Raw genomic sequence first — 15,181 nt, 5'->3', positions numbered from 1 at the left:
TTTTGCTAAATTTTAGCTTTTTCAATCAATGTTTTCAACTAACCGGCGTACGTGTGCTGTCAAAAATTGAAACCCATGCAAGCTTATGGAAATGTACGTAACGTGCGCCGTATATACATATTGTAACGAATTTTGGGGAATTCCGCTTATTCCAAACCTTCTGCTAACGTTCGAATTCCTAAACTTTTGAATAAATAACTCCAATATTCAATAATGCAAAATGGTCTTTATTCACAATAACACTTATACTTCACAACCAATAGCGTGCTTAAATCAAAACTGATTACTGACTACTCAGCTTTCGCTGCTTTTATACTGTCTGTTGCCTCGTCCACCCATTTCTCCTAAGGTCTAGTAACTTCGCGAACTTCATGCTTGGTTACCAGCCATATATGTACTTGTATATTTGTAGTTTATAGTCTCTCGCATAGCCATATGCGTGGGTATATGTGAGTACTACTTCGGCTGATGATTACATGTGTTTGTGAGTATCTCTTCGTTGCCTTGTATGTACAAATGTGTGTAAATGATGATTGATTTGTTTACGTACCAAGAGTAACAGCTTGCTTTATTGTTGTTGTGCCTTTATTTAATAACCGCTTAGTGATGTAAGTATCTCTTGGTGATACTAATATTCGTCACAATATGTAATACGTATTTTTTAAATTAAAGGGTTAAAGGACTAAGATTCTAGGAAACCAAATGTGTCTTTCGATACAGCTCTTAATATTTTGGACGTGTTTCACATTCAAGTGCTAAAGCAAAGAATTAAACAACTTTTAATTGTTTTCATCTTTATTTCTTTATTTCATGGCAACTCTGAAAAAATATATCTGAAATATCTGGGCGTAAGTTAAGAAATGTCAGCGCCCGACGCGGCGAAGATCGTCGTCGCCCGGCATTGTGTTTACAACTTTATATTGTACTTGAAGTGAGCTAAGAAAGGAGTTGCAAGCAAAGCCTGGGAAGTGTGGGATCCAGTAATTTTTCGAATGCTAAAATCGAGTTTTCAAATTAAGTGCAAACTCATTCCGTTACTAGTTCAAGAACTTCGTTATTCTGAATTTTAAAGAATGCTGTTGTTAAGAATTTTCAAGAATTCAAGAATGTTTTTTAAAAAATACAAAATTTGTAAGTATGTAGTTTTGTACTCTTATGCAGTTTAGACTCAAAAGGGAAGATTTGAACTTTCATAAAATTCGCTAATAATTTCGAAATTTGTTCGAAAGGTTTTAGATTTTCCTTTATATAATAAAATAAAAATTTGGAAAACTTCCATAAAGATTTTACGAACTTTCCGAAAATGTTTTTGAAATTGATTTTGGATTTTAATCGTATGTTCATCTTAAACATTCCTAAATTTTAATGAGTTAAAGACGCCCTTCACAAAAATTTATTTTCATGAAATTATTAAGCTTTATTAGGACAGAAAAAAACCTGAAAATAATTAGTGCCATAGTATAAATAGATTTCTTTGAGTGCTCACAATCGTTTATTTTTAACAAATTATTTTAATAAAATATAGCTAAACAAAAACATTACGACCAAAATTGCCCAAAGCTCGCTAATAGCCTGAATCTCCATCTTTACAACCAAAACTTTATTTATAGCTTTGGATTACAAATAAGAGCGAAAAAGGGACCCGTACATAACAACAGCAATTAGAAATAATATATATGATATTCTCCCCGAGCTGGGGCTCGAACACTGGTTATCATCAGATTTCTAATCCCACAGGCCTATCTAGAGACTATCAGTCGATCACAATACGATGGCAGCGTTGATGGCCAATTTCCATTGTTATTGAAGATTTAAACAATATAATATTTTTGCAAACCTAAGCAGTGAAAATGCAACGCCAAAAACTCGCTTACCACCACCTTAAAGCGTTTAAATGCCGTTTCCTTATGTTAACCTTAAGGTTTATCTTCCCGATAAAACCAATTTCTGTGAACAAACTTTGTATTTATAGGGTAGATGAATTTTAAAGTTTATAGCAGGAAATGGCGCCAATTAAATAAAATAAAGTTTATTATTTTCAATATTACATTTTCACATGTTTTTATTTCAGATTTACAAATTTTTATTCGTGTGCCAAATTCTAACTTCATAAGAAAATAAACTGAGTACCTATCAGCTGCAATATAATAGGAAATTAAAGAACGCAAGTAAGTAGAAAAGGGATCACACAAATCCAAACCGCACAGATGGAATGAAACGTCCTAAATTGTATTCATATCGACAGCCGCCAAAGGCAGCACAGAAAAAGGAGACATTCAATGTGTTTGAAAACAAGCGGAGAAGGATTCAATTTGCCATTAGCATAAAGTGCTTTGCTGAAAAACGGGCAAAATCAACTAGACGCTTAGGCGAAAATAAATGAATGAATGCATATTAATTCGTTGCTATTAGTTAAATTAACTTTTACATAATATAGTTATACACACCAAATGTAGGTACATACTATGTGCACTGAAACGTCAACATTAATAACTCACTTGAATGAATATTGCAACTCTATCCTGTAACGCTTTTCGAAAATGGTTATACGCGAAAGCGATTTTGTGATATCTCGCTAGGCTAATATAAAATGCAAAATCTCATTTAAGTATAGTTAATTAAGACAAAACAGAATATAAAATGCAAAATAATCTACTTTCGAAACGAGTTACAGAATAGAGTTCTTCGGTGATTAGTGCAACTGATGACTGTTAATTTACTTAAGAGAACTCCAGTGAGCACAAAATATAAGTCATTCGAATTATTACAAACAAAAACATGTAGTAAATAAAGTCATAAATTAAATCTAAAATAATATAATAAAGCAACTAAATAAAATTAGTTAGAAACCCAAATAATAAAAAGTAGAAAATGTTAAAAAAGGGAATTACGCTTGTCTTATAAGTGAAGAGGCACGCTTGTCGTTTGCTTCCAAACTGGCATTTGCTTCATTCGCATTCGATTGCAATTGCACACTAAGAAGTTGAAAATTTAAATATTATACGTTTTTAATTTTTTTTTTTATATTATGTATCTCAATTAGGTTAGCTAGCAATGCAGAGCAATAATAAATAATGAAAGATTATTAAATAATTAAAAAGAAATAAAAAAATGAACGAGAGTTTAGCAAATGTAGTAAGACCTCAGCAACACTACAATTTATGCGAGAAATAATCACCCCTATTCTGCATTTCGATTACGTTCCCGTTCTACGCTCCGCTTTAATCGAAGTTGGGTATTCTGCATTACGACGGAATTGCAACGAGAAGAGGAAGAGCAAATGATTTTTTCGAAATAAGCTGTTTGTACGGAATGTGTGAACATTGGAACAAAATAAATTAAAGAAAATTTGTAAAAAACACTGGAAAACGTTTATATTTTATTAACCACGCCATTTTGTACAAAGAAAAAGCAATATAATATATTGCCGCAACGTTATATTTTTTTGAGTGAAGTGCTTTCATAATTGTAAGTGTGTTTTTGTCGTTCTTTTGGCCAATTCCCTGCCGTGGCCACCAAGTTTTGTTAAAACGGATTCCTGCACGAATACAGTTGACTTTTCTGAAATTTTATGAATGCTAATTTCATTGCACTGGCCTAAAATACTTTATGAAGATTTATTTTTTCTTTCCGCAAGGATTGTTTAGGTTTTCGCTTCAGCTTCCTCTACTCCGGTAGCTTGCTTTGCATATAACTGGACCCAACGAACAGACACAAATTAACCCAGCGGGTCAGGGGGTTAGAATATACCCGCGGTAGGTATGCCTGTCGTAAGAGGCGACTAAAATACCGGATTGGCCTGAAGGTTTAATGTGGCCATATAAATCGTTCCCGAGATGGTCGGGCCAGCACCTTAATGATGCTGTGTTACCGGAGCGTACCGGATCTGTAAACGGCAAAGGACCATCACATCGATCACTCCCTAAACCTTCGGGGAGCAACCGTATCGCTACAACAACAACAACAACAGACACAAATTATAGCTGTCTATTATAATGGAATCAATAGCCGCCGCATTATTTGTGGAGTTCAGTATGTGTTTCAAGTATGTGTTAGATACTTTTGCTGGTCAAATTCGTCCAAGGACTTCGACATCGACATCTGCCCTTAATATTGTAGTAGCTGCTTTGAAATTTTTTGCAGAAGGCAGTTACCAGGATGGAATAGGGGCGGATTATAATGTAGGAATGGGACAGTCAACAGTGTCAAAGTCACTGTCTACGTTTCTGGATGTAATGCAACCAAAATTATGCCCTCAGTGGATAACATTTGAACAAAGTGAAGAGGAGAAAATACAAGTGAAGCAAGAATTTTATGCGAAGGCTGGCTTCCCAGGAGTCATCATGTGCGTTGATGTGCACGCATATAAAAGGCCATTTGAAGAGTGCTTTGTGTATTACAACAGAAAAGGATTTTATAGCATAAATGCTATGGTGGTGAGAATTGTGCAAATTATGTATTGATTTCTTTTATGTTTTTAAGGTGTGCGATCACAGAATGCGTATAAAAAGCATTGATGGAAAGTATCCTGGACGCAACCACGACTCTCATATATGGGGATTGAGTAGGCTGAATTTTTATTTTACAACGGCAACATCGAGAGGGTGAAAGAAACACATGGTTGTTATGTACTTTTTTATAAAATGTATATACACTGCGTCTCATATTTATAATCTTATCAGAATTTCCATGTTCTAAACATTTATATAATTTTTTTTTTTTTTTTTAATTTCAATATTTTATAAACATCTGTTCTAAACTTTATATGCATATTTTAAGACTTGAAAAACGTTTCTCGAAATGTTAGAGAAAATTTCAAACCTTTGAAATAAAAACACAGAAAATACAGTTTTTTGAAATTAATTTTGAATTATATGTATGTATGTTTAGAACATGCAAATTCCGATGCGCTTAAAAATATGAAAGGCGGTATATATATATGTTTAAGTTATTCACTTTTTTTGGCAGACGATGCTGGCTATGCATTGCAGCCTTGGCTGATGACTCCCAATCGATCTGTAAATCAAGGCAGCCAGCAAAGTAATTATAACATTCGGCACTTCAAAACTAGAGGTATAATAGAGCGGACGATCAGAGTTTTGAAGAACCGTTTCCGATGTTTGTCGGGTGCTCGAGAACTACATTACTCACCACAGAAAGCATGCCAAATTATAAACGTTGGTTGTGCACTCCACAATATTTGCATTAATTACAATGTGGAAGATTTGAACGCAAATGAATTTTATGTCGAAAGCCATCACGAGGAGGGGGAAGAACAACAAAGCGACGACCCAGGTTAGGTTAGGTTGAACTGGCCGGTCCATGAGGACCTCACATAGTCTGATTGAGTCCGTAGTGTTACCAGAAGTTTGTTTTAACGACCAAACTGTAAAACTCTATCAAAAACCAGGACCTAAGCGACGACCAAAAATAAAAAATTATTCATCATTTTAAATTTTCTTATTGATGAATAAAAAGTTATTTTTTATTCAAGCATTTCTTGAATAATGAATAACTTTTTCTCGTTATTCAAAATATTCTAATTGATGTAACCGCCCATTCTTATTTTTGCAAATTTTGAATAAAGAGTTGAGTTATTATTCATTATTTACAAAATATGGAATAATAATAAAGTTTTAGTTTTTATTCAGTTATTCAAAAATAAAAAAGTAAACCATCGAGATGCCCTGAAAATATACCCATATGCGTAACCAGTTCGCGTGTAGTTCTGAAGCTTCTGAGGGTAATATTGAGATGATTTTGGGGAGTATTCGCGGGGTTTTTTGGCGGCCGTTTGGGGGTAATTTCTGGGACACCCTGAGGATCCTCCCGGGGCCTATTTGGTTCCATTCCAGGGGCTCCCACGCGATTCTCCTAGGGTTTTGGGATCATTTCGGGATGGCTTTTGCGACTCCCTCGGGGTCTTTTGGAGGTCATTTGGCATGGTTTAGGGGAGTACCTCGGGGTCCTCCCGGGGTCATTCCGTGACCTTTTTGGGACTCACTCGGGGTCATTAGCGGGTCATTCCGGAATAATTTTGGGCTCATTCGGGGTCATTCCGTGACCTTTTTGGGACTCACTCGGGGTCATTAGGGGGTCATTCCGGTATAATTTTGGGGACTCCCTCGGGGTTATTTCGGGGTCATTCCGGGATGATTTGGAGACTCCAGGGGTCCTCCGGGGGTTATTCGTGGGTCATTTCGGGATCTTTTTGGGGACTCCCTCGGTGTCATTTCGGGATGGTTTTGGGGACTCCCTCGGGGTCCTCCCGGGGTCATTCCGGGATCTTTTTGGGGACTCCCTCGGGGTCATTTCGAGATGGTTTTGGGGACTCCATCGGGGTCATTCCGGGATGGTTTTAGGGACTCCCTCGGGGTTATTTGGGGGTCATTTCGGGATGGTTTTGGGGACTTCCTCGGGGTCCTCCCGGGATCTTTTGGGGGTCATTCCGGGATCTCTTTGGGGACTCCCTCGGGGTTATTTGGGGGTAATTTCGGGATCTTTTTGGGGACTACCTCGGGGTCATGATCCCCGAAATGACCCCCAGTGACCACGAGGGAGTCCCAAAAAGATCCGGAAATGACCTCCAAAAGACCCCGAGGGAGTCGCAAAAGCCGTCCCGAAATGATCCCAAAACCCTAAGACGATCGCGAGGGAGCCCCTGGAATGGAACCCAATAGACCCCGGGAGGATCCTCAGGGTGTCCCAGAAATTACCCCCAAACGGCCCCCAAAAAACCCAGCGAATAATCCCCAAAATCATCTCAATATTACCCTAAAAAGCTTCAGGGTATCTCGATGGTTTATTTTTTTATTTTTGAATAACTGAATAAAAACTAAAATTTAATTGTTATTCCATATTTTGTAAATAATGAATAATAACTCAACTCTTTTTTCAAAATTTGCAAAAATAAGAATGGGCGGTTATCATCAATTAGAATATTCTGAATAACGAGAAAATTTTATTCATTATTCAAGAAATGCTTGAATAAAAAATACCATGTTATTCATCACTCAAGTTTTCTTGAATAATGAATAAACATTTATTTTTTATTTTTTCGTCAATGGTTATTCAAATTTGTTGACAACGCCCATCCCTGATTGGAACACAGAATACCAAATCGAAAAAGTTCCAATCCAAGTCGAAATGCAGAATGGGGGCCAATAAAATTTAGTTGTAAATTTTTTCATTTTTGATATTTTTGTTTAGTTTAGGTTATGAAGAAAATACATAGATCATCAATATTCCATATGTTGTTAACGTTTGACGGCTTTCTATAAAGTTAAGAAAATTATAAATTATTACTATGTAATATGAAAAATATGTAGTACGAAAGTAAAAAGTACTTAAAACCAGCGAAGGACGTAGTTGTAACGCTAAGCAGCCTGACTGAACTGTTTCGGGCCTACTGTTTTGGACGACAAAAGATTACGCCTTCGTACCCTACTCTGCAACTACATACTTTTTCATTACACTCTCCTTTTATTTAAATTTAATATTTTTCGTATATATGTATATACATACACTTATTGATACTTTCTGTCTTTATATTTTTTTATTGCCAGAGCACTCACCTGGCTGCCTGTGTTGGCTGCTCGTCTGGCGGCGGCAATTCATCGCAAACACCATTCGTTGTTGGTTCATCAATTTCCATGCTATCCTGTTGCACCACCACTTGCGCACCGCTAGCTTTAGCCATCCCAACACCAACACCCAAACCAACTGTGGCTGTTGTATCTGCCGCAGCTACTGCAGGTTTACGCGTCTTCTTAGCACGCTTTATACGCTCATCCAACATAGACAAATCCTTTTCATTCATTTGTCCTATTAGCTTGTATACTTTTTCGCCAGCTAAGAAGTATGCTTGTACTACACAATTCAATGCTGCATTACGCACAGAATTATCACGATCGGAGATGTGTCGTGCAATTTCTTTAAGCGCTAGCTGTTGCGATGGTTGACACACGGTTAGACCATAATTCTCAATTAAATAGCCAAGCTCATCTAAACATTCAGTACGTTGACGTGCATTCTTAGATTTTAGACCTTCCATAACGTAGATAAATACTTTTGTATATGGATAGACGAGTAGTATTTGGCGTAGCAGCGAACGCACACCAACACGCACAGCATCTTTGGGATCACCGAGCTGTAAACAAATTTTAAAATTGACTATTGATTTGTATGTGTGTGATGTGAATTCTTTCTGACCTTTAGCAGCAGATGTGGTATGAATGCGCTTCCTTCATTCTCAGCTAGTATATACTCCATATCGACCAATGTTTGGAAAACTTGATTGAGATATTCGAGACCCTTCAGCAAAACTGAAGGATTCGTATCGTAAAAACGCAGCGAAAGCCATTTTAGTATTAGATCCAAATTACACATTAATGCTTTGCTATTGTTGGACAAATCTTCGTTCAAAGCCTCGATAACTTTTAAATGATACCTAAGGAAAATATGCGTTTGCCACAAAATATTAAAAATGTTTTCACACAACTAACATTAAAAGTAACAAATGACACAATGTTTTCTGAAGGCTTTTGGTGCAGAGAGGTCATATCATGACCGCAGTATTTATACAAATAGTAGCAAATTCAATAATTATAGAAAATTCATTGACTACTTAGTTACAAATAAAATCCAATAAAAGCTTCAGAACATTGTTGTCCTGTTTTTTGTTGTTTTTCATGCGTTTTAAAACGATCACTCACCTAAAGTCATCGTGAAACATATTAGCCATAAGTCCCTTATTAACATTGGCCGTGGCCATTTGTTCACGCAACAAGTCAATGAATTCTTCTCGTGGCGTTGTAAATGTCCATTTGAGTACACGCATTTTTTGTTCATCGATTAAACGTTGATTCTTAGAATTATTAACTGCCAATAGCGGTGAGGTGTCAACATCTTCATCTTTCTTACGCGACGTGCCACCACCCGCTTTTTCACCACCAACTGCTGCACCTCCTTTAGCTAGAGCATTCTTTTGTGCGCCACCACCGCCACCACGCACCACTTTCTTTACCGGCTCCTCAATTGGTGCCTGTTGTTTTCCCTTGGGTAAAGGTTTTACTGGCAAAAATGGACGCGCTTTATCCAATGCTGCTTGTATATCTTTCTTAGATGCTGGCTTTTGCTTGTCGAGGGCCTTTACCATGCTCTCGAAACCGATATGCATCATTATACCCAGCACTGCTTCATTCGCATTTTTACGCACATCTACATTACGATCACAAACGTGTGCATACAGATGTGGCACCATTGAACCTAACTCCTCTTTGGATATAGATTTGGGTGGCATTTGTGGTAAGCGTTCTGCGAGCCAACCCCATAACTCCGATTTGAGTGCAGGTGAACCGGTCTTTAAAGCGTCAGCAATCATTTCGTTTTCAAAGAATTCTTTGTAACTACCTTTATCACCAAAACTATTGATACAACTTAAAGCGGCGGCACGCACTGCAGGCTTATTATCGCCTAACGCATGTAGAAACCCCGGAAATAGGGTGCGCACATGATTTTTACAACCAGCGCCCATAGCATTCGCCAGCTGCTCGCATATGGACATGGCGGTCTGTGCAATTTTTGCATTTGAATCCAGAAGACGTTGCGCCAAGGCGGGCGCTAAATCACCAATTGTCGATTTAATCAATTTAGCTTCACTTATAATTGCTTGTAATTTATTTAAGCCTTCATTACGTGTTTTCCAATCTTTATCGGACATTTCCTTTAGCAGTGATTCAGTGATTTGTGGTGCGATATCGATGCGCGGCAACATATCGGCCAAGTTCATATGTTCTTGTTGTGGCTCATCATCATCACCGTAGGCGTCATCATCTGCTGCATCGCCATTGTTAGCAGCTGTGCTATTTGCAGATTTCTTAACGCCACGCACTGGCTTTGGTGGCTTTTCACCAGCATTCTTGTCCAGCTCAGTTTGGATTTGTGATTTCAATGCTGGTTTCTCATTTTCAAAGAACATCAACAAAGTGCTGCCCATATACATAGACATAGTGCCTAGTAGGCCAATAGCTGCGCTGCGTACAGTAGGATTTGTGCTTTGTATGGCTTTGCGTACGTCATCGAGTAGCAGTTTAGGTTGTATTTGAAAACCAAATTCTAGTATAGTTTTGCTCACCCAATTTAAAGCTTCAGATTGTACTTTCGGCGATTTCTGTTCAAAAGCAAATGCCAGTACGCGCCCTACAATATATTCCAATTTTGTGGCTTCTGCAAATGCTGTGAGTACTTCAGCGGCAGTGGCGCCATTTTTAATATCAGCCAACTTTTCAGTGACCTCATTGAGCACAAGATCGATTGTCGTTGTTGTTAGTGGATACGTTTCGGCGACAATGCGTATGAAATCAAGTTTATGCTTTAAGACTTGAAAGTTCATTTCCTACAATAGTATAAAATCCACCATAACTATGTACACTTGGTTACATAAGAAAAATCATTTCACTCACCTTCAAACCCGGCTTGCGAGCACTAATTGTGCGCACAAGTATTTGTGATAAACCCGTTTGCTTAGCATCAAATTCACCAACAGTTTGTAAGAGAGTCTCGCAAGCTGCTAAGCGATTCTTCCAGTTCGAATCTATTAACCCAGCAAGTACGTCTGGTGGCAACAGCTCCTCAGCCTTAGCTTGCACCTCCTCCAATGACAGTTCACGCTCAGTTGCCAGTACTTTAGCGCTGCTTGCAGATTTTGAAAGTGGAGCAGTACCACCACTAGCTGCGGCACGTTTAACAACTGTTTTTTTGTTGCCAGCGGTAGCAGGACGTGATATTGGTTTTAGTTCTGTTGAGGCGCTTCGTGACGACGCACCTGAGCCCACATTACTAGCGGCGGCCGCAGATCTTTTTGATGTTGGTGCTGTAGCAGGCCGTTCCTTCTTAACACCCACCACCTTAACTTTAATTTCAGCCTTCTCTTGACATTCTTTGATTTTAGCCATTTTCAAAGCATCCACTTCAATGAGGAATGGGCCAACAGCTTTGTCGCCCATTAGCTTTAGTAGGGTGCCCAACGCTTCGGCTGAAGCATCACGCACTGTAGGATCCGGTTCATTTAGAGTTTTTATCAATGTGGTTACAAGTAACTTGAGTAATTTTTTATTGAGCACAGTTGGTTGAGTGCGTGCGAATGCGCGTGCAAGAAAGAAAGCTGTCTCAGATTTAACACTTGGATTTTTATTGCCCAACGATTCGACAATACATTCTTGCATAGCTTCTAAATTTGTTGCTGGATAAATAGCGTCCATAGATTCACGTAGCGCAGCAACAACGTTTGCTTTTTTCTCTTTGAATTTCTCTAAGAGCGATGGAATGACGGCCTGGAAAAAAATAACAATATATTTAAAAATATATAAATTTTAATATTTTGTTTACTCACCATTGCATAGGTGCTAAAACGCTTGCCTAATCCAGTGGCTAACATTGCCAAGCATTTTCCAGCCATAGCAACCAACACAACATTGGTATCTTTTGTGATCACCTTCTTTAGTGTATTTACCAGCACACCGTATTCTCCACTTTCTAATTTGGGATTTTCTGTCAAAAGTTTTTCGAGTGCTTCCAGCGATTCTTTGCGCAGAGTCCACTTTTTCTCTTCCAGCTTATCGTAGAAGTCTTTGGGCATCTTTGACAATATATCAACTGGATCGATAAGGTCCATGGGATCAATGACTTCTTCGCCTTCGCCATCTTCATCTAAAAAATATACAAACACATATTCGAATATCAATATTAATGTTAAAACTAACGGATCAGACCTACTTAATTTCTGCGAACTAGTTCAATGAGGTTATGCCTAGAGCTGGCTTTTGTTGTTGTTGATATAGCAGTGCTTCGCCCCATCCAATAGGTGCGTCACAATTGTGAGTGAACTAACTTTCTCACGAGAGCTCGAGGAAACTTGCTGTTTCAGCAGGCTTGGGCCAGAGACATAAGGGTGTTAAGAGTTGGTTCCACAATGCAATTAAAAAGATGGTTGGTGTCATGTGGGGACACGTCACAAGCAGAACAATTGGGAATGTCAGGGTTGATTATGTACAAGTAAGAGTTTAACATATTCCAGTATCAGATCGAAGTTGAGCTAGAGTGATGCACGTCTCCCTGGGGAGGTTGCTAACCTCAATTGCGACTTGGTACGATATGTCTTTAAAAATAGGGTTCACCGGTAATCTCTAGCATAGTAGTCCGACGACTTTTTGTGATGTCTCTGAAAGACTTTTCATGCTCCTTTTTTTAATACGGCTGAATTCTTAAGTGCCGGATTTCTTCGTAGTGCTTACGGAGAGGACTTCTTAATTCTCTGGCAGGCGGGACTTTCGCAAACAGATGTCTGCTGTGATGCCAAGATTCCGTATATTCAGCAGAAACTCTTGCATTTCATTTCTCTCCTTTATGGGGAGTATTCTCGCCCCACTTTGTAGGTGATGTTCTGGAGACATAAGAATACATCCCGTGGCAGCTCTGAACGCAGTGTTTTCACAGGCCTGTTGTTGTTGTTGTTGTAGCAGTGCTTCGCCCCAAATTGTCATCAATATCCTCTAACGGGAGTCCAAGGAAACTTGCAGTTTCAACAGGGGTGGACCATAATGATAGGGGTGTTAGAGGCGTTGGTTCCATATTACAATTAAAGAGATGGTTGGTGTCATGTGGGGACACATTGCAAGCGGGGTATATATTTTATATGTCGAGGTTGATTCTGGATAGGTAAGAGTTTAACCTGTTACAGTATCCAGATCGAAGTTCAGCTAGAGTGACTCGCGTTTCCCTGGGGAGTATGCGTTCCTCTTCCGCAAGTTTTGGGTACCGTTCTTTGAGTGCTGTATTCACCGGGCAATTCCTGGCATAAAGGTCCGACGCCTGTTTTTGGACTTCGCTCAGGACCTGCTTGTGTTTTCTGGCTTCATACGGCTGAGTTCTCAGGTGCCGTATTTCCTCATAATGCTTACGGAGATGACTCCTTAAGCCCCTTGGGCTGTGTTGGCTCATCAATCAGATGTCTGTTGGGATGCCCAAGTTTCTGGGTATTCAACAGGAACTGTCTGGTTAGCATCTCATTTCTCTCCCTGATGGGGAGTATTTTCGCCTCATAATGTAGGTGGTGTTCTGGGGCCATAAGAAGACAGCCCGTGGCGGTTCTGAGAGCAGTATTTTGGCAGGCATGTAGCTTCTTCCAGTGAGTAGTTTTTAGGCTTGGCGACCATATAGGAGACGCGTAGCATGCAATCGGCTGGCCAATTGCTTTGTATGTGGTAATGAGCGTTTCTTTGTCTTTTCCCCAAGTACTACCAGCAAGGGATTTGAGGATTTTATTACGGCTCTGGATTTTTGGTACAATTGCGGCTGCATGCTCACCAAAATTTAGATCCTGATCAAACGTCACACCCAAGATTTTGAGGGGTAGGACAGTCGGTAGCGTAGTGCCATCGACGTGGATGTTCAAAATGGCCGACATTTGGGACGTCCATGTTGTAAATAAGGTAGCGGAGGATTTAGTTGGTGATAATACCAGGTTTCGCGAGGCGAAAAAACTGGAGATCAGGGAGGTCGCCGTTTATTCTGTTGCAAAGCTCATCGATCTGTGGGCCCGGGCCTGTGGCCATTATTGTGCAGTCATCGGCGTAGGAAACGATAGTAACTCCTCCTGGTGGCGAAGGTAGCTTAGATATGTAGAAATTAAACAAAAATGGGGATAGGACACCACCCTGTGGTACCCCTTGTTTAATTCTTCTTGGTTTTGATGTTTCGTTTCTAAATTGCACCGATGCCTGTCGACCACTCAGATAATTTGCGGTCCACATTTTAAGACATGGGGGATGGGTAGACCCTTCCAGGTCTTGCAATAACGTGCCATGGTTGACCGTATCAAAAGCTTTTGATAGGTCTGGCGCAACGAGTACTGTTCTATGGTGGGGGTTTTGATTTAAACCGCAATTTATATGGGTGCTAATGGCATTTAGCGCGGTGATGGTGCTATGGAGTTTTCTAAAGCCATGCTGATGACAGGCTAGCTGCAAATTTGCTTTGAAGTAGGGGAGCAAATTTGCTTCAAGCGTCTTGGCTACTGGCGGTAGGAGAGATATCGGGCGATATGGCTCTCCTATGTTAGCTGGTTTCCCAGGCTTTAGTAGCGGGACCACCTTGGCCATTTTCCATTTTTCGGGAATGACAAAGGTGGAAAGAGACAAGTTGAAGACATGCTTTTGAGCATCGGCATGGATATGCCGTCTGGGCCCACTGCTTTGGATAGTTTGCATGACCGATGGCATCCTCAACCTCTTTGGCGGTGATGGTAATTGGTGACGCGCTGAATTTATGGGCGGCGGTATGGCTTAGAAGGTTTAATGTGGTCATATAAATCGTCCCCGAGATGGTCGGTGTAGTACCTTAATGGTGCTTTGTTAACGGAACGTACCGGATCTATATCCGGCAAAGGACCATCAACATCAATAACACTCCCCAAAGCCTTCGGGGAGTGTCTTTATCGTTAATACAACAACAACAACCAGATATTTAAGGCCGAGCTTCGCTTCCAATTTGCGTCGTGCTCCTTTTAATTTTTCTTACAAATTGGCACGTCTTTAAATTCATAAAAGTTTTGTACAAAAGTATCGCGGCCGTAACAACGGAAACTCCCATATAGAGCTGTAAGTAAATTTGGGTCAAAGCCATCCAGAAATTGCGAAAGGTTTTCAATAGCAGATAAGAATCCGTTCATAGATTATGGAGCAAAGCTGAAGAAATGCTGAGCTCCACAAACAAAATGTCATTTGGCAATACAGCTGCCTTCAAAAATTCGAGATTCCTATTCCCCAGTTATTGAAGAAAGGAAAGAACGAAATTTCGCGGCAATATTTAGAATCGGGCTGAACATCTCTGTCAGTGATCAAGCCTTAAAAAAGACTATTCAGCCCTTAAAGAATTATTAATTAAATTTCTAAATAGATGATGTAGTTGAGTTTATAAGACGTATTATACGTTCAAGTTTGATAGCTATGCCACAGCCCAATAGGCCACACATATAATAATAATAATTGTAATTGCTAAGTTACCCAATGTAGCGTAACAATGTGGCAAATAAGCCGACCGTAGGCAGCTACTTAAATATTTATCGCCTTGCTTTTATCACAACAAAATTATTTCCATAGATCTGAGTGATGCGATGCAAGCA

The 15,181-nt window shown here is 39.4% G+C and overlaps 1 protein-coding gene across 4 annotated transcripts in view; it reads right to left on the bottom strand.

Annotated features, from left to right (window-relative positions):
• Positions 1-15,181, bottom strand: part of msps (msps cytoskeleton-associated protein 5) — a 103,272-nt gene that overhangs the window by 28,339 nt on the left and 59,752 nt on the right. For 2 of the 4 annotated variants that reach the window (XM_067784286.1, XM_067784290.1), the window contains exons 5-10: positions 11,393-11,709; positions 10,464-11,333; positions 8,715-10,396; positions 8,212-8,449; positions 7,575-8,149; positions 2,892-2,975 (exon numbers count right to left, since the gene is read on the bottom strand). In XM_067784286.1, the coding sequence (XP_067640387.1) occupies positions 2,892-2,975; positions 7,575-8,149; positions 8,212-8,449; positions 8,715-10,396; positions 10,464-11,333; positions 11,393-11,709 (3,766 nt within the window). The remainder of the gene's footprint in view (positions 1-2,891; positions 2,976-7,574; positions 8,150-8,211; positions 8,450-8,714; positions 10,397-10,463; positions 11,334-11,392; positions 11,710-15,181) is intronic. The other 2 variants (XM_067784300.1, XM_067784311.1) reach the window with 1 other exon arrangement.

This window comes from Eurosta solidaginis, chromosome 1 (genome assembly GCF_040869045.1).
Source record: "Eurosta solidaginis isolate ZX-2024a chromosome 1, ASM4086904v1, whole genome shotgun sequence".
Lineage (NCBI taxonomy): Eukaryota > Metazoa > Arthropoda > Insecta > Diptera > Tephritidae > Eurosta > Eurosta solidaginis.
Note: the sequence above shows the minus strand (reverse complement) of the source record. Positions and strands in the feature narration are given on the sequence as shown.